Source organism: Sebastes fasciatus, chromosome 23 (genome assembly GCF_043250625.1).
Source record: "Sebastes fasciatus isolate fSebFas1 chromosome 23, fSebFas1.pri, whole genome shotgun sequence".
In the NCBI taxonomy this organism is placed as follows: Eukaryota; Metazoa; Chordata; class Actinopteri; order Perciformes; family Sebastidae; genus Sebastes; species Sebastes fasciatus.
The window spans coordinates 2,816,233-2,838,883 of record NC_133817.1 but is presented as its reverse complement, the minus strand read 5'-3'; the positions used below and the strand labels follow the sequence as shown (position 1 = coordinate 2,838,883).

General features: G+C 40.6%; 3 protein-coding genes across 7 annotated transcripts in view; 2 read left to right on the top strand and 1 right to left on the bottom strand.

Moving 5' to 3' along the window:
* The first annotated feature begins 445 nt into the window (after positions 1-445).
* recql (RecQ helicase-like) lies at positions 446-9,623 on the top strand. 4 transcript variants are annotated; one of them, XM_074624971.1, is made up of 16 exons: positions 607-723; positions 2,232-2,291; positions 2,958-3,194; positions 3,418-3,597; positions 3,717-3,823; positions 4,099-4,297; positions 4,405-4,571; positions 4,836-4,917; positions 5,027-5,175; positions 5,367-5,484; positions 5,574-5,712; positions 5,832-5,923; positions 6,006-6,222; positions 6,486-6,615; positions 7,637-7,765; positions 8,189-9,623. In XM_074624971.1, the coding sequence occupies exons 1-15, from the start codon at positions 705-707 to the stop codon at positions 7,739-7,741; spliced, it is 2,001 nt and encodes a 666-aa protein (XP_074481072.1). In that variant the 5' UTR covers positions 607-704; the 3' UTR covers positions 7,742-7,765; positions 8,189-9,623. The 4 variants fall into 4 exon arrangements, with proteins under 4 accessions (XP_074481071.1, XP_074481070.1, XP_074481069.1 ...); XM_074624970.1 differs by lacking the exons at positions 607-723; positions 7,637-7,765 and adding an exon at positions 446-584; XM_074624969.1 differs by lacking the exons at positions 607-723; positions 7,637-7,765 and adding an exon at positions 496-588.
* Positions 9,624-10,641: 1,018 nt separating this feature from the next.
* Positions 10,642-20,094, top strand: irak3 (interleukin-1 receptor-associated kinase 3). Its single transcript, XM_074625004.1, has 12 exons — positions 10,642-10,910; positions 12,869-13,057; positions 14,593-14,649; positions 14,748-14,911; positions 15,521-15,585; positions 15,673-15,787; positions 16,883-17,001; positions 17,200-17,398; positions 17,723-17,785; positions 17,881-18,048; positions 18,781-19,165; positions 19,446-20,094. Exons 1-12 carry the CDS (start codon positions 10,808-10,810, stop codon positions 19,553-19,555), a joined length of 1,737 nt encoding a protein of 578 aa, XP_074481105.1. The 5' UTR covers positions 10,642-10,807; the 3' UTR covers positions 19,556-20,094.
* A 253-nt stretch (positions 20,095-20,347) lies between these two features.
* Positions 20,348-22,651, bottom strand: part of cdnf (cerebral dopamine neurotrophic factor) — a 3,313-nt gene continuing 1,009 nt past the window's right edge. Inside the window, exons 1-4 of one of the 2 annotated variants that reach the window (XM_074625006.1) lie at positions 22,256-22,388; positions 21,174-21,301; positions 20,804-20,945; positions 20,348-20,717 (exon numbers count right to left, since the gene is read on the bottom strand). In XM_074625006.1, the coding sequence (XP_074481107.1) occupies positions 20,542-20,717; positions 20,804-20,945; positions 21,174-21,301; positions 22,256-22,328 (519 nt within the window). In that variant the 5' untranslated portion in view covers positions 22,329-22,388 and the 3' untranslated portion in view covers positions 20,348-20,541. Of the gene's footprint in view, positions 20,718-20,803; positions 20,946-21,173; positions 21,302-22,255; positions 22,389-22,651 lie in introns of those variants that run through there. The other variant, XM_074625007.1, reaches the window with a different exon arrangement.

The window sequence follows — 22,651 nt, the reverse complement described above, 5'->3', positions numbered from 1 at the left end:
CCGTGCTGTGTTCAACAGCGGCGATTTTATTTTAACACTTTCGTTCTCTTTTGCTCTGTTGTTATAATTAATTATCATAGCATCTGTAATAGTGCGCATATAGAATATGTATATACTCTGCTGGTATAACACACACCTACTGGATTACATATGAGTATTATTAGTAGAATATTAACTGAAAAGTTTCAACTCTTCAACGGAACATGTATCTTGAATGCACCACATGTTAGTTTTTGATTAGCTGCCCTGAGTTTAACCTGTCAGGCAGTGCTGATGTAAACTTGACATAACAAAATATGTCGGTTTTAACTCAACCATCCCAGGTTATGTATTAAAAATGCAGTACATACATTTTATTTATGAAAAACATTAAAAATTATGAATGAAAATGATGTGTGACAATCCTGCAGCAGGAGGCAGAATTTGTAGGCAGCCTTACAGGCGGAACCCAGGGCGTTAAATCACAACTCACTAACCCCTTTCTCTTGTTCTGCCGGCGCGAGTCTGTCTGTCTGCCTCTCACTATAGCAACCAGCAACAAGAAGAAGAGGAGAGGAAGAGGAGAAGGGTGGAGCTGCTGAATGGTTAGTAAGTTGTTTGTATTTAATGATGTTTCAGAGTCTTGTCTCAGACATATTGACTCATTTTGCCCTCGACAACAGAGAGAACAGCTGTAGAGGAGTGAAGCTAGTTAGCTGGAGGAGATGCAGAGAGAGGAAACAGGTGATGACTCTCAGCTAACTAGCTCAAGACTCTTAAAGACAGCATGGCAGGTCACCTGTAAAGGTGCAGTGTAAGCAGAACTAAGATCAGATAAGATCAGATACAACTGTATTAATCATGAAGGACATTATTGTGCCAGAGATTGCTCAAAAAATACAACAAAATTACCACAAGTTCAAGTGTATAAAATAAAAAGTACTATTTCTAGCCCCAGTGCCTAAAACAATAACAATTAAGTAAGAAACATTTAGTAAAATGAGTAAATAAGATGACTAAAAAGGTAAAGTAAGCTAAAAAAAACAGAAAAAGAAGTAATATTGCACAATGAACAGTGATATTGCACATGAGAATGGACAAAGTAGAGTTTAATTAACATCAAATCCCCATAGTTAGCTAACTATGGGGATTTGATGTTAATGGGACAAAAGTAACGTGACTTAGTAACGTTAATAATTAATATTGGGTAAGAAGATGTAAGTTAACGTTAGAGTTATACTCTACTTTTTCCATTCTCATGTGCAATATCACTGTTCATTGTGTGCAATATTACTTCTTTTCTCATCACATGCAATATTACTTATTTTTCTATTTTTTAGCTTACTTTACCATTTTTTTAATTTTTGTTATTTTATTTACTCATTTTATTTATTTATTTTAACCTTTATTTAACCAGGTAGTACTCATTGAGATTAATAATCTCTTTTTTTATATTTTTATTATTTATTTTCTTTAAAAACCTTTATGTAACCAGGTAGTACTCATTGAGATTAAGAATCTCTTTTGCAAGAGAGACCTGGCCAAGACAGCAGCATTTAAACATACAGTAAAGTTTCAGACGCCACAACATAAAACAAATGCAAAATAAATACATAGCATAATATCATACAAAACACATTAAAATCAAGTGTTTGAAGCCAACGTTAAAGTGAAAATATTCAGAAACACAGACAGCTCCCGATTGACTTCTAGGTCTTTCATTAATGTTTTAAATTCATCAAAAGTAATCAGATTTTCCTGTTTTTTTTACTATATGTATCTTACTTAATTGTTATTCTTTTAGGCACTGGTGCTAGAAATAGTACTTTTTTTTTATACACTTGAACTTGTTGTAATTTTGTTGTATTTTTGAGCAATCTCTGGCACAAGAATTTCCTTCGGGATTAATAAAGTTTGATCTTATCTTATCTTATCTTTGTTCTGCTTACACCTTTTATAGGTGTACTGGCAGTGGTTGCAAATATACAGTATGAATGTTCCACTGGATAATCATTTTAATAATTTACTTAATTAAAATGTTCTGAAACATTTTGTTTAAAAATAAAATGATCAATCAAAAAAAAATTGGGTATTCACTCACATAAACAAGCAACAACTAAATAATATGAGATAACTGTAGTAGAGCCAGAAGTAGCCCCAGTTTGTTCCTCTCATCATCTGAACAGAAATACAGTATTTTATTGTGAAAAGGGGAAACTGGATTTAATTGAATAAGCCCTTCTGTCTTACAGGGATTCATATCAACATCTATGAGACGCTGAGAAATATGGATGGTGGTGGTGGAAATAATGGTAGGTCTGTTCTTTCCAAGCAGTGGGACAGTTGTCAGTTGTATTTGCGTGAAAAGTGAGCCAAACCTTGTTAAGGACCAAACGGTGCTAAGAACAGTCCTAGGGGACTGGGATAATCCTGCAGTTGTTTTTGTAGGAGAGGAGGTTGATATTTCATGGCGACTGATGTCAGACAACACCGTCCCTCAGCTCTAAAGGGACACTAGGGGATGCACAAAGAGAAAGAATGACATCATTAGCTGTGGAGGTGTGATCCTCAGAGGATTAGTACCTGTGCAGGCGTGAGACCTGACAGTCTCCTCCTTGTTCACACTATCAGGATAACTCCACTGAAAGAACCTGCTGTACTACAAACATCCACTCTATCCCTGTTTCCTAATTTAATGCAAAATTTGAGACCGTGCAGACTGTAGGCATAGCAAGCACTCCAACTACGCACGCGCCAGGAGATCTGCCATTACCCACATTTATATAATTCATCTTTAAAGGAACACAAAGACAGCCAGATGGTGTTGAACTCCTGGCAAACAACGTCATGGTGCATTATCGCGTGTGATAAAATATAATAGGTTGCCTTTCACATCTCTTGCAACTATCTTATCTCCATTCACATGTCCAACATCCATTGTTGCTAACAGTTTTCCTGGTATGTGCGTTCCTGTTCAGATGTGCAGGCAGACCTGGACTCCGTGGAGGCGGAGCTGGAGTTGGTGGAGCTGCAGATCGCAGAGCTCCTGCAGAAACAGGCTGAGCTGACTACTCGCAAAAATGCACTGCTGCAACAGCTGGAGGAGGCCTGCGATGCTGCGCAGCCTTCGTCCTCTTCATCCGCATCTTCCTCAAAGTCCTCTGGAGCTGCTCCGGTAATGAGCAAAGAGGAGATGCAGCTCTATGATGGCACAGGTACTCTACACAACACACACATGGCTATACAATTAAAGTCAATAAGTTTGTGTGTTGACTAGGGATGCTGAGCAATAGCCGACCCTTGTTAACCGATCATTAACCAACAAGATTAGTACCTTGCATGCAGAGGTGCTGTGGTTGTAGTGCCTCACAAGCTGCCCATCAGTTAATTATTAACATCTCTAGTGTTGACTTGCATCAATCTTTTGCTGTTTGGTAGATTTCCCGTGGTCCGAAGAAGTGGAGCAGCAGCTAAAGGACTCGTTCCGTCTCTCCACGTTCAGACCGCTGCAGCTGAGGGCCATCAACCTGACTCTGTCAGGCAGAGATCTGTATCTGGTGATGCCCACAGGAAGAGGAAAAAGCCTCTGCTACCAGCTGCCTGCAGTCTGCTCCAAGGGTACGTTGGATCTAAACCACGCTGCCCACGCTCACACACCTCTTTTGCAGTTTATAAAATAATTATGTTTGGTTCCTGCTGTTATCACATCACATGTAATCACATCACATGTACTGCAGGTTTTACATTGGTCGTCAGTCCCCTGGTGTCCCTGATGGAGGACCAGATCATGTACCTGAAGTCCATCGATGTGCCAGCAGTCATGCTGAACGCATCCAGTAGCAAGGTAACGACAGGCAGCCATATTATATTACAGGCTGTTGTTAGCGTTGCATATGCATGTGTGTTTAGGTCGGTACTTCCTGCACACATGCATGTGCTATTTATCGAAATGTGTCAGTGAATCACTTGGTTGTCTCTTTTTGCTAGTGTGGCCAAGTAGTGGGCCCCACAAAAAGTGTAGCCGAAGGGCCCGTGATCACTAATATTAATGTCTTGGTGTGAAATGTCAACTTCCATAGTGTGAAAAAAATAATATAATGTATAATAAAAACATTTTAGGAGCACGCCAAGACCGTCATGGCTGGAATGACGGATCCCAAGTCCCCTTTCAAGCTGCTGTATGTGACGCCGGAGAAGATCGCCAAGAGCAAGCTGCTCATGTCTCGTCTGGAGAAAGCCTACAACGCCAACCTGCTGAGTCGTGTTGCCGTGGACGAGGTACACTGCTGCAGCCAGTGGGGACACGACTTCAGACCAGGTGAGAGGTCTCTCAGATGGAGGGATGTAGAAGTATAGTTCTTCCAAGGCAACCCAACTAAGATCAAATTCTAGGTTTATCTTCAACGTGTCTGTGTCCCTGTGCAGATTACAAACTGCTGGGCATCCTGAAGAGGCAGTTCCCCAAAGTCCCACTGCTCGGGCTCACCGCCACGGCAACCAGCAGCGTCCTCAAGGACTGCGAGAAGATCCTGTGTGTGCCAAAGCCGATCACGCTCTCTGCATCCTTTAACCGAACCAACCTCTACTACGAGGTGGTAACCATGGCACCTACACTCTCGCTTACACACACACACACAAACACCTTTCAGCCACCTGCTTCCTACACTAACACACACACCGCATGTCTCTTTGTCAAGCACACTCCTGTCAGACCCTTTAAAATCATCTGCACTGCCTTACAAAACATGAAAGACTATACTGGTTTTTGCATGATTACTAATAAAATACTGTAATCTATAAATACGACCTCACCCCTTTTACAACTCAGTGACACTAACAGTCTATTTGTTTCTCAGGTTCGTATTAAAGATTCGAACTACGATGCGTCAATAAGCGACATCGCGTCTTTGATCAAGAGCAGATACAAGGATCAGTCAGGTACTGATAAGATAAAATATAACGCATCACAATATGCTGATATAAGTGATTTTGAGATACATATATACACATACTGACTAGTCATACTCCTGATGTGTGTGTGCCACAGGGATCGTGTACGTGTTCTCTCAGAAGGATGCAGAGTCGGTGTCCTCTGAGCTCCAGAAGAGAAACATCCTGGCCTATCCCTACCACGCTCACATGGACCCCAGCGATAAATCCAGCGTTCACCGCAAATGGACCTCCAACAAAATCCAGGTATTGCTGGTGTTACAGCACCGGGCCGGTAAACGGTTCAACTACTGACAACTGACTTTTTGCCATTTGATTTACTACATAAAATATTCATATCATTTAGCCTACAAAAAGTCTGATTAACAGTCCAAAACCCAAAGATAAAAAAATACATATTTGAACATATTACAGTATGTGATTGTGTTGCCCTGTAGGTAGTGGTGGCCACAGTGGCGTTTGGCATGGGCATCGACAAGCCTGACGTCCGGTTTGTCATCCACCACACCATCAGCAAGTCTGTCGAGAACTACTACCAAGAGAGCGGGCGCGCAGGTAGACTTCTTTCACTTCTATCAGGACAGAATACGAGTTTATTTATACTTATATATATCATTAAAATCCCTCCGCCTGCGTATCTCCAGGTCGAGACGACCTTCCAGCCGACTGCATCATCTACTTTGGCTTCTCTGACATCTTCAGGATCAGCACCATGGTGGTGATGGAGAACGTCGGTCAGCAGAAGCTGCTGCAGATAGTCGACTACTGCCAGAATGTTGACAGGTAGCACACACACACACACACACACACACACACACACACACAGTACTAAACAGTGTGATAGATAATGGCTTACGCACCTGAATTAGACGTCTATTGAGTCTCGTGTTTGCTGTGTGAAGGTGTCGGCGCTCTCTCATGGCTGTTCATTTTGATGAGGTGTGGGACGACAAAGGATGCAACCAGACGTGTGATACTTGCCGTCATGCAAAAGGTGTGTGTGATATGTTTTAATAAAATTCATGGTTGCATCTTCTGTATTTGAGTTGGTAATCATCTGACCCCTATCCCTCCAGACTACACCACCGTAGACCTTACTCAGCATGCCAAGCAGGTGGTGCAGATCCTGGAGCTAGCAGCCTCGTCGGATGAGAAGCTGACTCCTCTGAAGCTGGTGGAGACGTGGATGGGGAAAGGCCCGGCCAAGCGCAGGAAGATGATCCAGACCACCACGCTGTCTCGGCTGCAGGCCGAAGCTGTGATCGTGCGGCTGCTGCTGCAGGGATACCTCAGGTGACTCGTCATGTTCTGTTGTTTCTATTCATTTTGAACATTGGAGTGCCATGTTCAACACAACACAACCATATTTAGTCCAAAAAATGTTGACTTTTTGTTCCTTAACTTGTTTGTTAACCTTAGTTTGTCCTTATTTTGCACATGGAGGCTGGTAGTTTGGACAACATGTGTAACACTGGACATCCAGGTGTCATTCTGCTGTCCTCTACAGGCTACTACAGGACTTCATCTATGTTCTGTGTTCTGTCTGTTGACTTCAGAGAGGATTTCAGCTTCACGCCGTACACCACCTACTTCTACATGAAGCTGGGCCGCAAAGCTCCTCTGGTGAAGAGCCCGACTCATACTCTCAGCATGAAGATGAGGACGACGGAGACCGGAGCTGCTGTGGTGAGTAAATGCTGCCCACAGTGATCACAAAAGATGTTCCACTGGGTCTACTATATTACATCATACGCATGTATTGTCTGCTGTAATTAAGGAGGTTAGTTCACCTTCAGGACTATACAGACTTTAAGTAAAGTTATTATATTCAGCTGTGGCATATCGGCCACCGTATACTGTAAAAACTATTCATCTGTGAGGAGCTAACGTATTGTGAGTACAGTAAGATGTCGGGCTTCTCTCTTTAGTGCTCCACTGAACGTGTTCTCTGTGTATTAATGTGATGTTTCTTCCAGTCCTCTGTTCTCTTTGTGAAGTCTCTCTAACCAGTTTCCTCTTCTTCCAACGTGTCTTTCCTACATGTCATTTTAAAATGTCGTCACATTTTCTAATTGTTTCTAAAAGTCCAGAGAGGTAAGTCGAGTAAATGTTGTGATTTTTGCACTGTACACTGATAATCATTCAGCCTGTTAGTCCACGTAGTGATTTGGAGATTTTTGTGTTTTTATTTTCAAGATTTCACAATCTGTAAAAGAAAAAATAACCTTCACACCACTTCACAGCTACTGATAATGATCATTAGTAACTAACATAAGAAATCATAGATTAGATGGTTGTAGTTGATGTAGATAACACTGCTGCTCCTGTCATCTGCACAGCTGTTGTATATAGCACTCCGCGTGTCCGTCCTTCCGTCCTTCCATCCGTCCCCATGTGCACCGTTTATAGGAGGACGGATTAAACAATGCTTTGATGACCACTTAAGCACTTTGATCGGCATTTCTGACCAGCATTCTTAGCATTTTTTTTATTTTTGAACTCCGATCCTAAAACCGTTTCATGTAGATCTGGAAAGATTCAGCAATGGACCTGGCAGAGCGAGCACGGCCTCGGCCACTGTGACGATGAATGGAGGATTATGTTGTTACTTCTTGAGTGTTGTCCCCTCTAACGTTCCCTCGTCCACCACATGTCCATGTAGGTCTTTGAACCCTCTCCAGTAAAGACTGTTGTTAATGACCTGCAGGTAAAAGCTGTGAGTGGCCAGGGCAAAGCCAAAGAGGGAAAGAGATCAATTCAAAGTGGCGGAGACGCCCCTGCGTCCAAGAAAGTCAAGACACGCCTCCCCTAACCCCCCCCAAGACAAGCTGACTAAGTACAGTCCATCATTCTTTATTCTGTTCACTACTGCTTCTGTTGGCATGGCTCTGTCCACACTCTTACTTCATGCTTCACATCTGGATCAGACAGTCTGATAATAAGCATGATCTCATCTAATTGCTCCTAACCAGCAGGCTTGGGCGATAAAAGGACATTATTGGCCGCCACAACCTGTTGTATCGCCCAAGCCTATTACCCATGATCTCAGGAGCATGCTCCCTCTGTCACTAACATTTCATCACACTGGCTCTGCTAACATAATGGATTTATTCTCACTGACTTCACAGTGAGGTAGGCTAAATTGCATTATAAATATCTGTCGCTGTAGGTATTTTAATTGCATATTATGATGACTGATTGAAATAACATCTCCGTTTCTCCTGTTGTTGACTGACACGATGTTGTCACATGGTTACAGTACACATCAGCCAACGAGGAGGAGACTGATGTGACCTTTGATGCCGTTGTCATGGACAACAGCTGTCCCCCACAACCCAAACAGAAACTAGTTAAAGAGCAGAGGAACCTGTCCAGGAAACAAGACCTGAAGCCAGTCAGCCCAACAGACGGACCTGGAGAGGAAGAGGAGAACAAAAGGAGGTCCGTTATGCCTCAACATGGCATTGAGGTTGATGTTGAAATAAACATTATAGATAACAGTCATAAAACACCGTCACATCCAGTTAAACCTTTTACCAAACGCAAATCCACCACGCCTCAGAGAGCGAGAAGGAAACCCTGCGCTGATTCAGCTGCAGCAGATGTTTCCTCTCCGTCCCCCGGGGGGGGCGACACGGCCTCCATCATCTCTGATACTGCAGCCGAAGAGCTCTCTGACCTGAGGAACTATTACAGCAAGCAGCTGAGGAGGATAAACTACATTTCCCATGAGTATCTGGGACAGCCGTCAGAGCCAGGAGTGCTGACGTGCATCAGGGAGCCTCTGAGGAGCCTCCGTCTGCCCCGCAGGGTGACCATCGCCCAGACGGCCCGAAGCCTTTGGACACGAGTCAGTGGCAGGAGGAAGCTGGTTCACCGGTGACGTCACAGTTTGATGTTTAAAGTTGGGGTCGGTATAATGCTGAGAAGAAAGGATCCTACCGAAAAACCCAGCCCAGTGTTGTCAACTCTTGCAGGCGGGCAGAATGTCCAATCATTTCAAATCAGGTCGAATGAAATGACGGGTTTATTACGGTCCTGAGGATTTTGTTTTGTACGACGGAGTTTTAGGGCCACATTGAGGAAAAAAGTTTAGGAGAAAAAAAGTCTTAATATTATGAGAATAAACTCAGAAGTTTAAGAGGAAAAAGTCGCAATATTATAAAGTAGTAATTTTACTTTATTCTCATTAAATTACGACTTTTTTCTCGAAATGTCAGATTTATTATTTTCCCTCAATGTGGCCCTAATACTCCGTCGTAGATTTGTTGATGGCTGTCGGGATATATATATATATATATATATATGTATATGCATATATAAACATATACATATATGAGAATTTCAACAAAAAATTTATTTAAACTGCACTACCAACCCTACCTTTAATGTACAGCTACTGTTCTACTGGAGTCACAAAGGTTGTATCTGCTGTCACAATAAAATAAGCCACTATGTGAAGGATTTAAAAACGTCAGACTATAGCGCCGCCTGGTGGTCGTATCCAAGAAGATACTGATGTGCATGTTGCCAACCCTCCATCACGCCACAGATCTGACCTGAGAACATTAAGATGAACGGATCGAAATCAACACATAACTGAATTGTAATTATCGTTAATTATGGAGATTTTTTTCTACCACGTTGCCAGTGTACAATTCATTATTTTGATAATAAATAATTCAGTAAATCTATATCTATGTATTTATTTGTTGCATTTTGTTTTAGAAAGTTAGGAAAGCAATGTTTGTGTTGAGTGTGATGATGTGTATATATATAGATATTATATATATCATCACGCTTAACATAAACATATATGTATATAGATATGTATATCTATATACATATAGATATACATATATAATATGTATATCTATAATATATATTATATAATATATATTATATATATATAATAGATAAATATGAATATATAAATATGTATATAATATGATATATAAATATGTATATAATATGATATACATATAATATATAAATATATATTTATATATATAAATGTAATATATAAATATGCATATATTATATATACAAATATATATATTATAAATATGTATATAATATGTATATTATATATAATATATATAAATATATGATATATATAAATATATAATTTATTAATATATAAATATACATATATAATATATATATTTATGTATTTATTTGTCCAGCTTTGTTGTCCTTGTTACTAGCTGTTGTTTTATATTTCTGTGTAAGTTGTCTTTGTCAAATCCCTTGTATGTATGTACTGATTGGGATTGTGAATACTACTGCAGGTGGAGTGTTACTACCATCTCACCTGACTTACTCTCATGTTGATTTTGACGTCCCCTCCCCTCCGCCACTGTTCGTGCGACGTCCCCTCGGCTCCGCTACTGTTCGTGCGACGTCCCCTCCGCTCCGCCACTGTTCGTGCGACGTCCCCTCCGCTCCGCCACTGTTCGCCCCGCATCCGGTGTGTTTCTATGGAACGCGACACCACACATGTCTTTGAACACTTTGTTGTTGTAACTCTGGTTTTTCTCTGTCTTACTCACTGAGTCATAAATCATGACTTCATCAGCCGTCAGAGCGGCTGCAGCACTGAGCTGGAGAGGTCGGGGGGAGTGAGGGGGAACTTCCGTGTTTGAGCAACAACTCAAACTGAACTGTTGTACTTCACTGAACTGTCTGTTCTCTCTGTTCTCTCTGTTCTCTCAGTGCTCTCAGTGCTCTCCTGTCAGAGCGGCATCAGCACTGAGTAGTTGTAGAGGTCTAACGGGGGGAACTTTCGTATTTGTGCAACAGTGAACTGTTCTCCGGCTCAGTGTTGTCAGTGTTCTGCTGTCAGAGCAGCTGTTCTGTTCTGTTCTGTTCGGATGAGATGGAGCCCTCCACCTTCCTCTACGACGTCCCTCCAGTGGTGGTGGAACAGTTGTGTAAGATCCTGGACAGCGGAGACGACCGGTTCGGATGGAGAGGACTAGGTGAGGAGGAGCTGTTATCATCTGGTTTAGAGATCTGGTTGATAGATAACAGGTCAAGAAGGCTTACCGCAGTCTGCTGGAACAGGAAGCTGCTTCTGACTGAGGCTACAGCTTCTAACTGGTCTGTTACAAATCCATAGGCTATAGTTCTATATATGTAACTGTCAGTCAGTCATATTTTATTTATTTTTTTATTTTGCACAATTTAAGACGACACAACATAATAAAAAATAAATTAATAAATAATATAAAGTGCAGGAAGAGACAAAAAAAACCACTGGGCTTATCTGAAGCCTCCACCTATAGAGACAATATTAATATAAAGAAATAATAGTGATTGACCAAACATAACATTGTGAGTGGAAAAAAATGTGCTTGTGTACTCTATTGACTGTTTTATGGTGTTTTATATTTACAACTATTTATAATTTAAAAATAAAAATGATGTTATAAGGGCATTTGCAGTGGCATTCAGAATTTGCCCCTATTGCAGCATTAGAGGTCAAAGGTCAAATTCTCCTGACCACAGTGTCATTACAATGTGACGGATGGATAGATTATAGTCTGAGCTTTACAATGATATGTGACTTCATGATATTCTGTGTTGGTTACCTTCTTTTATATTGAATCAATGTGTAAAATGGCAAAAAAAAAAAAAAAGCTGGATACATTTTAATCAATCACTCAATCAATCAATCAATCAATCACACTTTATTTATACAGCACCTTTCAAACAATTCAAAGTGCTGGACAGACGATTGACAAAAATATAGAGTGTTAAAAAATGGATTCAGAGACTAATGCACCAAAACAACCAATATAAAAGTTCAATGAATAAGAAAGCAATAAAAGATGGGTATTTTAAAGGTCCCATATCGTGCTCATTTTCAGGTTCATACTTGTATTTTATGTTTCTAATAGAACATGTTTACATGCTGTAATGTTAAAAAAACACCTTTATTTTCTTCATACTGTCTGTCTGAATATACCTGTATTCACCCTCTGTCTGAAACGCTCCGTTTTAGTGCATTTCAATGGTATTGCGTTGCTAGGCAACAGCTTGGATCCATGTTTACTTCCTGTCAGCTGATGTTATTTACATACACTGCAACAGGAAATAAACTGGGACACATTTAGTATGTTTATGTTTAAAATGATGGTCTAAATATTGTAGATTTGTGACATCAGAAATGGACAGAAATCCTAGCGGCTTGTTTCAAACGCACAATTTCTGAATACGGGCTGCTGTGTATTTGTCAGTGTATTGAACGTTTTGATAGTTTAACAGTATTTATAAAGCACTTAAACCTACTTTATAATATAAAAGACATGAAAATCTCACTTTTTACAATATGGGACCTTTAAAACAATAAAAGATAAATAAAATACAAGGAAATAAAAAATAAATAAATAAAAATTATGAAACTACACAAAAAAGGCAGATTGTATTAAAATAATAAAATGTTTAATAAAATAAAATAGAATAAAAGAGATAATAATTATCAGCAATAAAATGTTGATTAAACAAAATAGAGTAAAATAAACACTATAATAATGATGATGATAAATAAAACAAGTATAAACAATAAAACCATAAAATTATAAAACACTACATAAAATCCAGACTAAATAGAGATGTCTTTCATGTAGTGTCTTTTTGGTTTAATTGTTTATAAAATTATATTTTAGTGTTTTATATTTTTATGGTTTTATTGTTTATAAAACCATAAAATTATAAAACACCAAATAAAAGCCAGACTAAATAGAGATGGTTATTTTTAGTTTACATTTAAAATAATATCAATATTTCCAGCTCCTCTGAGTTCCTATTTTTATTGTACAATTAGTTATTATTACGCTTTGCGTAAGGAAAGGGTTACACTGCTGACACTGCTTTCCTCTGTGAGCTTGATATTTGACATCTTCTTCTCATGTCCATCGTCCTTCTTTGTCTCCAGCTATCCGAGTTGTCCCCAGTTCGTTGGAAGTTCGCATGTTGGAACGCACTGAGGCGACGGGTCGGAGTCCCACCAGGGAGCTGCTGTGGTCCTGGGCTCAGGAGAACTCAACGGTTCAGGACCTGCTGAAGCTGCTGCAGGACATGGGCCACCACAGAGCTCTGCAGCTCTTCAAGGGTCAACCTCAAGGTCAGTTTCCTTATGTGCAGAGAGCACTTTTTAAAATATCTCTGGTACTCTAGACTCAGATTGAGCAGATGGTACGTGTCATGTTGAGATTACTGCATACTATATTAATAATAATAATAATAATTATAGCTGTGAGCTCCAGTCCTCTTCTCCCTCTGTATTTAATGTTGATCGGTCACGTCTGGCTGGTACCAGATCCACTTAATGAGGTCAGTATTGGTGACACTGATCCAGTAAACTGAATGGATTCATCACTTCTGTAATGGAAATTACAGACCAGCCTCCACCACAACTCAGACTCCAACACAAAATACAAGGAAGCACAAAAACGCAAAGTTATATCTAGTGAAGCCCGTCTTGCAAAACAGGACTGTGACCGACGGTGCGAAACAAGAGAGCAGCGGAGCAGGAGAGAGTTACTGTAGCTCTGAGAATATCAGTGAATATTCAGTGGAAGTTGTAGTTTGTGCAGAAATAAATGCTGCAGCTCCTCCAGACCAACGCAGGTTTCCCGTTTCTTGTTTCCCAGCTTCTGAGTGGAGTAACGGGGGGGTTAACTCCGAAGCGAGTAACGTTACCGACTCTGACAAAAACTCTGGTGTCTCCCCTGTTCCTTCTGACCACGATCGGGATGCTGAAGCAGGAAAAGTTAACACTAGTATCATCAACATCTGGCGGGCTTTCGATTCATGGAGAGACCTTTGTTTGGTATAATAACTGCCATACATATGAAATATAGAGTGATATTGTGCTTTTAGCTGTCAAATCAGTCTTGTGTGTGTCGCCTCACTGTCTTGACAGATGCTCGCTCGCGTCTATGTAGAGCGAGCACAAGCGCGAGCAACAGGACGCTGACTGTTGTTGACAGCCACAGGTGTCGCTGTTAACAAGCAATTTCTGATTCTTACATAGAGCCCCTTTAATGTCTGATTTGACACGGATAGGAAGCCATGAAGGGAAGCTGAAATACGCTCAAATGTTCTAGTTTTAGGGTTCTAACTGCAGCGTTCTGAACCATTTGAAGACCTAGAACGGGACAGGCTTTACAACAAAACGTCACAGTAATCCTGTCTGGGGGGATTCATAGGCGTGAATTAGAATCTCTTCATTGCCATGGGACAGAAAGTCCTAGTTTTAGCGATGTTGCGTAAGTGGAAAAACATCTGTCTTGGCTTTCTAACTTTTGACAAATCACACAGTTGTTGAGAGTTGCTGTTAAAGTGATAAAACTGACGTCTATGTCTATGTCACGTCTATGTGAATTTAGGAGCAGACTGAACTATGTGATATCACGTTTTTCACAGCGGAATTTTTGCAGCAAAAATTGTGTTTAACTGTATTGTATTATTGTTAAAATTCCCACGGAACTGAATGAGCGTTGGAGGGAAGTTACATTACACAAGGGGGAAGTGTAAAGCCCTTTCTTGTTTCCTCTTTGTGGTGCGTGTCTGATGTAATCAAACCAAATTGATCAAATTATCAAGAGAAATAGAACTATGGTTTCATATTTTTGGCCGTCTGTCTGTTAATTTCAGCAATAACGGAAACCTCCCAACCGGAGGCGAGTCCTGCACCTCAAGTATTATGTCCCGGTAAGTAAAGTTTTGGTGGAACTTCCTTTTTCCATTACGGTCCAGGCTGATGGTGAACTTTGACATAGTTCGTACTGATCTGTCTCTCTGTGTTCCAGTGAGCCCTGGCCCAGAAAACCCGAGGCCCATAATAACTTTCCAGGACGTCATAGAAGGAACCAGAGACTTTCATCATGAAATGAGAATCGCAGAGGGCCACTTCTCCGACGTCTACAGAGCGCAGATAGGAAGTAAAACAGTCGCAGTGAAGCTTTTTAAACAGGTGATTGTTGATGGGTGGTTTCACATTTAAGTGTTTCTCTCTGTTAGGAAGGTTCCTAACGGAGTGAGATGACCCTGAAGTATCTCAGTAGCAGCCGTGATGAGAGCTGTTTGAATCCTCTAAATGCTGAGGAAAGGAGCTTCAATGCTTCCTTTATTATTCCTTGCGGCCACAGCATTTAAAGCGACGCACCATTCGGCCGTTCATAATAACAAACGATATGCCGATCTTGCATATTATTTTCATACGCTAATTGGGATTCATGTTTAATATGATTGGACAGTGATTTCGTTTCACTTTATTTTGAATTCATTATTTATTAAGAACATGTAACAAGTAAAAAACAAAACAAGAATAACTAGTAAAATGAACAGTAAATAATCAATTAACAAATAATCAACATAAATAAATATTACATGTCCAAAAAGAAGTTGGAAGAAGTATATGGTCCTACACCTTCTCCATAACTGTATAACTGATTATGGAGAAGTACCTCATACAATAACATATAACACTGAGGAACATCTGAACTATCTGTTTAATGTCGGGGGTGTTGATCGCTGCAAAGAACATTGAGCTGAAATGCATCCCTTATCCATCATTCTGCAGACCAACGTGGCATCGTGGAAGAAGCTGTGGGATATCTTCACAAAGGAAATGGAAATCCATCATCTGTATGTGTCAACCCTCACTCTCAAGATAACTTTCTATATTTATATATATAGAGTGTGTTCAGTATTAAGTGTGGTGATGTGTTACAGGTACCAACATCCAAACATCTTAGACTTGTTGTGCTGTTTTTCCGACGAGGGTCGCTACTGTCTGGTCTATCCTTACCTCCACAACGGATCGCTCTCCCACAGACTACACCATCAGGTGCTGTATGTCTCTCTATGTGTGTGACTTGTTTATTGAGCCAGAGCCAAATAGTTGCTAGGTAATACTTTCAATCATCAGATAATAGGAAGCAGAACTTGTGGTAAACGAGATTTGCTTTTGCAGAACACACAATTAAAGACACAATGAGAAGGATTAGTCGGTTGTGGTTTGTAAACATATTCAAAGTTGGCTCCTCCTCCTCCTCTCCGGCTCAGCGAGGGTTACGGTGCTCGCCTGCAGGTGAAAGCTACAGTATATATGAGGGTTTTTTCGGCGCTGTCCGTCATTTCTGTAGCTTCCTCTGAAAGTCTGGCACCTGGTCGCTACATCTTTATAGACACAGCAGAGTAAGAGGAAGAGAGAAAACCCAGGCACACCACCACACACTGCTAGTGGGTCAGAAGGTTTCTGTATCAGTCTATACGTTGTTTTTTAGGAAATTCCTACCCATTGTGCCTTTAATAAAGGCTTTTTATTTTGAAAAAAATAGAACTGAAACTTTAGAGCAAATAAGAGATAGAGTCCGCTATCTGTGAATATACAGTATGCAGAAGAAGTTTGTTCTGCTTCATAATTACAAATCAGGTGGTGCAGTGCAGCTCTTCAGCTCCGACCATTTATTATCACAGATGAGCATACAGAGCAGGTGTCTGTGTCTTTGTTGGTTTGTTTCACGTGTGCTGAGTTTGCTTCTTTTACTATGTATATAAATATATATGTATTTAAAGGTACTATATGTAACTTTCAGAAAATCCTTGTTATTAATGACACCTTTGGCCGCTAAGTGAACTGTAGTCAGCATCCTGTTGCTCGTGCTCGCGTGCATGTACAGCATGCTTGCGCTCCTTGCAGCACCTTGTGACATCAACCTTGGCTTTAACTTAATTTAGGTTATAGAAATAACGACAACAGGCAAGAATAGGAACATATTTCACTGTGTTAAAAGTAACTGAAGTTGTAGTCTAACTGCACAGTTCCCAGCGTTACATCCACTTTTACAATCCCTAAAGTTAGTTTGGCTATTTTAAGCTATTTGAAAGCATACAGAACATTTGTGTTATATATCTAAAATGGTATGTTACTACTGTGCAGGGCGGAGAGCGACCTCTGTCCTGGCAAGAGCGTCTCACCATCATTAAAGGAACTGCTAAGGCCCTGTATCACCTCCATACAGCCCAGCCCTGCCCAGTGATCTGTGGCAACATCTCCAGGTACTCCATAAAGAACAACTGCTTCCCTCTGTCTGCTGTCTCTTTGGAGAGCAACACTCAATGATATATATACTGTACATCTATATAGTATATATATCATACAGTTGCAGCATTGTGGACCTCCACTGTCTCGTGTCTCTCTGCCGTCTGTGTGGTTCAGAGGTTCAAACAGTGTCCGTGTCTTTTTTCTCTGCACAGCGCCAACATCCTCTTAGACGACGACCTGCAGCCCAAGCTGTCCAACTTCGGGTCGGCTCGTCTCCGTCCTCATTCAGCAAATCAGCAATGCACCATCACTCTGGACACGAGGGCCCACAGCGACCAGGGATACCTCTCTGAGGAGTACATCCGAGACGGCAAGCTGTCCTTCAGCCTGGACGTTTACAGCTTTGGGATGGTGATTGTAACTCTTACTCATCCATATATACATCAGTAGTATTATATTATTATCATATTATGTATTACATCTTTTATAATATATAAATATAAATCTCATTTTGCTAAATAATGAGTAACCATAGCGTCAATTAAGGAGTAGAAGAAGTATACCACTGGCTATAAAAAAATCAAGTATCTGAGTATCTTGCATCTAAATATGGAGTTATGAAATATGTGCTGTGTATATAGTGTCAGTAAATGTTACTGTAATGAAAACAGGACGATGATTTGTGATTGAAACCTTCGTATTCTTTGCCGTTAATTACTGTTTGCTTGTTCTCAGGTTATAATGGAAACGGTAACGGGACGGAAGGTCGTAGAGGATGCACCGAAACAAAAACCGCTGGTGAGTCAACACAGCTGCAATAGTAACTTCACGGGTTAACACATTTAATGAAGCCTTCATCTGTAGTCTACATAACTAACTATCTGCTCCATCAGAGAGATCTGCTTGTGACCGAGGTGGAGGACAGCGGCGGCGTGGACTCTTGTCTGCAGTTTTTGGACGTGGCGGCCGGTCGGTGGCCGACGGCCGTGGCCCTCGGTCTCCTGCATCTGTCCTTGGACTGCACCGCCAGCCGCCACCGCAGCAGACCGAGCACGGAGAATGTGAGTTATATACAAGTTCATTCTTGACCTCCAGGAACAGTCGACATAACAAAATATTTTAATATATAATTATATAATTTACAAGAAAAAATTCACAAATTTATGAGAAAAAAAACCCTTGAATATTCTTTGAGATTATAAAATCATGTTTGCGAGAAAAAAATCTGAAATTCTCTGAGATTTAAATTTCCGAGAAAAAAAATGAGAAAAACTTTTTTTTTCGTATGGTTGGATCGAGCTCATCACACCACAGACGCCACATTAAACACTGCAGTAACCGTGGTAACACCAGCCGCCATCTGAACTCCGTTGCTACTAAAGTAGTGTTTTCTGTGTTATTTTATGAACATAATGCTGACATCAGCATGCATTGTACTGTATCCTCATGTTAGACCTGTTGTATGTGTTATGTTGCCAATGTCCTCTCTGACAGACGGCCACTGAGGGAGGAGAAGGTCCTGAAAGACACATAATACATGTTTTCTTTCATGTGTTCTTTAATGAACATAAATAAATAAAAATATTATTAATTTATTTTACACTCTGCGGCTTGTGTTACCACGCTGTTTATGAGTTCCTTGACCAATTTTTTTTGGAGTTGTTTTTCTCATAAATGTACTACTTTAATCTCAGAGAATATCCAAGTTTCTGACTGTTGTTGACTTAACGGCCACAGGTGTCACTGTTAAGCAATTTCTGATTCTTACATAGAGTCCCTTTAACTGTCTTCAGGTACTTCTGGCATTGAGCAAGCTGCTTCCTCCACCGAGCTGCCCCCCCGCCGACCAACCCCACAGCCTGGATGACAGACTCCCTATTAACGCCCAGCTGAGCCTCTCACCCTCCATACCTGTGGAGCACGATGAGCAGCTCAGCCTCCCCGGTTCTCTGAAACCGGCGGGGGGGCCCTGTGAATGCAGCCAGTCGGAGGTGACGTACGTGAGTGACGTTTTGGGGGCTTCCGGCGAGGAGGTGGTGGTGTTGGACTTGTACAGCAGCGAGGACCTGTACAGCAGCTGCCCTGTTCAGTGCAGCTGCCCCGCTGAGACCGGCGGTCTGGCCTGTGAGGACTGCAGGGCCAACGGCTTCACCCCCGACCACGCAGACAGTCCTCAGAGTAAGTGATGTCAACACATGTAACCAAACGTGCATATTACAACATATGATCGTCTAAATGTCCTCAGAGGGGTGAGTCAACTCTCAGGGCTTCCTGTGAGTCATTTTTGAGGAAATACACAAAGTACTTTACCGGACCGTGACGGACATCCTGCCAAGTGGGACATTTAAAATGGCCTCAAATAAAAATCAATCAATTGCATTATCACACGGGGAACATACTGTATGTGTGTGTGTTAGCGTAGTAAAAGTAATCAGTTGCTGTGTTTTGTGTGTTTCAGCTGACGTTGTGGTGGAAAACGCAGCCAAGGAGAGAATGAAGAACAAACTGAGTCTTTATAACGAAGGGCGGATTCACACAGAGGAGCTGTTCTCTGAGACGGGACTGTAGTAGTAGTAGTAGAGACTTCCTGTTACACTCCTGTCCTGTTTCGTAAAGCCCACTCAGAGATGAAGCAAGCGGGGCGATTTGCAAACCCTGCAGCCACAGAGCAGAACATAGAAAGCAGTGTGTTAGAGGTAAAACGGACAAAATCACAGCCAGGAACAAGGCAAGCAGTCCTCGTGTTAGCTCGGCCTGTTTCACTACTCTCATGTCTTCTGGGTTCAGATCCACTGGGAGTGATGTGGTGGCATTAAACCGTATGAAACACAGAATAACCCCGGCCAGGTTCAAGATAATAAGCATTTTCTCAAAACTAATATTTGTACAAGTAACATAAACAGCGTCTTTATTTAAATACCTTCACGTTGTGGTTGTCTCTTGTGTTTTCAGTCAGGAGAATTTTGATTTCTTATATTTTATTCTTACGACATGAAACGAGAACAAAAGGTAGAAACGTTGCTCTCACTCAGGTTGAAGGTGTGTATATTTTTTATAATGCATTATTTTAAAGCACATGTTGATGTAATTAAAGGTACCTTGTTGAATTTTTGACGTTTTTTTATTTATTTATTTCTTACAAGTGGGTCCCTGTTTTGTTTGTAAGTAGATAAGTAAAGCTTTATTTATACAGCCATTCATTTCAAGTGGAGCTCATAGACTATGAAGTGTGTCTCTGTGACGTCACCCAGAGGGAATGGTGCAAAAATACATGAGATAAGCAGCCGATGGCAGACTTATACCCAAAGTCTACATCCGGTGAATCAGACTAGTAAATCATGCACTCTAATGATTGTTTCCCCCCATGACGACCTGTCAGGCTGCAGAATTTGCCTCAAAGAAAAAGGTACCAGTTGGATGTGAATCAAACAACAACTTTTAACTTTACTGAAAATTTCAAACTCAAAAACAATTTACAATACAAGAGTGAATAGACGTTATGCTGTGTGGATGGTTGGTTGGTTGGGTGGAGAGGATATTATTATTATTATTATTCATAGTTCCATGCTGTGAGCAGCATGCATCGGTGCTTTCTCCTGGATGAGGCTGACAAACTCGTGTTTCTCCAGACAGCCTCGACACTCTTCTCCCCACGAGGCTAAAATGTTCCTCAGCTCCAACACTCTCAGCTTGTTGAGCCCGTCGCTGCTCAGATCCTTCAGCTGAGGCTCTGCAGACAACCGGGAGACACAGACAGAGGCTTTATGTCGTGTCCACACACACACAAATGAATGTATATACTGGAACACACTTTACCGTATCTGAGCTGGCAGATCTGCGTGTCGGTGCTGCTGAGGCGCTGGCAGATCTTCTCAACGGGGACGTGGGAGGCCAGAGGTCGAGACACTGATGTTGTGACGCGGGTTGCTGCATCGCTGCTGGCTCCGAGGTAGTAACACTAGGACGAAACATACTTTTGATCACGGTCGGTTTTGTAACGGTCGCAGTTCAGGCTCCAAAACTACTTGGTTAGGTTTAGGTGCCAAAATTAGATATTGTAGAAGAAAATAATTTAGAGACGTCATAAAGCAACACAACAGAACAGTAAGAATGAAAGTCTCCAATGTGCTATAATACGGTTACATGGTAGAAAGGATCAGAGTCTGTGTGTCTGTGTTCGTCTCACCAGCCTCGCCTCCTTCCCCTGGGCGGTGCTGCAGGCCCGGATCAGCTCGTCCTCCACCAGAGGCGGAGTGAGTTCTCTGTGGGCCGAGGTCAGACTGCCATAGAGTCTGTAGAGGAAGTCCACACACACTGCAGACCAGTTCACTGTTAGTAGAGGCTGAGCACGCTGCTCAGCACGTCTGATCATTTGTGGAAAAAATATACATTTCACAGTGTGTGAAAACAGGCTCTTTATTTACAATATGCTGAAAGGTTATTATGGGATTTTTGCCAAATGATGCCAAAAATATACTGCTTACTGAAGCTTTTAATATATATTTTGTGAGTTTCACAATTTAACCCTATGTTTGTTACAAGGAAAATATTTGTTATGGTTTGTTATTCTCAAATTCATTCACATAATACTACACAGGTTAATCATCTTCACCTGAACATGGCTGGTTCTCCCTCAGATATCATGGTGTACGACCAAACATACATGTTATCAAGAGCTTGTTATCCTTAGAATGTTTTAAAAGGAAATTATCTTTCTTAATTTTCTGCTCATGTTGTGTGCTTCTTGTTGTTGTTTAACTTTTGTTGTATTTTTTAAATTATGTTAGTTTAGATCTTTCTTCCTTTTTTGTTATTGTTTTTTTTTTCATTGACTGGATTTTGTGCAGTTTTATGTATGTGCAAATAAATAAATAAAAAAAGAAAGAAAATACTAAAAAAAATATAAATCCCTTTTTAATATTTTTTTTATAACCTTTCTTGTTTTTAACAAATATATATTAAGTTAAATTGTGTAATTGTGTGGTGTTTATTTTATTGAACTACATTAGTTGTCTTGAAAATCTCTGAAGCTATATCCTATATGTCATTTTAGATTCATTTCCACATCTTCTCATGAATTCTCAGCTGACTCATTATGAAGTTATTTAGCACGTGTTGGGTTGCACCTCCTAGTTTCGTCCACACATGCAGCCAGGAGGCAGATTTATGTTGGTGTTTCTAATAAGAACCTGTTGCTGATATCAACCATATATATATATATATATATATATATATATTATAACTCCTGCTCACACCATGCTGTCTAACCTTCACAGTCGCCTTCAGCAGAAACAGTAAAGCCTCTGAAAAACAGCAGAATGGCGACGGACAACACAGACATGGCAGCGACAGTTAGTTAGTGGTTATTATTAGCTGCAGGACTGAGAGGAGACTCCGGGACTCAGAGACACAGCCAGCAGACAGAGGGGGACTCCGAGACTGACGTCATCACACCGTCTAAAGTATGACATTTACAGATTGTATTATATTATATTACATTATATTATAAATTATATTATATTATATTATGTTATGTTATATTATATTATATTATACTGTATCATATTATATCATGTTATGTTATGTTATGTTATATTATACTATATTATATTGTATTATATTATATTATGTTATATTATATCATATTGTATTATATTATATGTA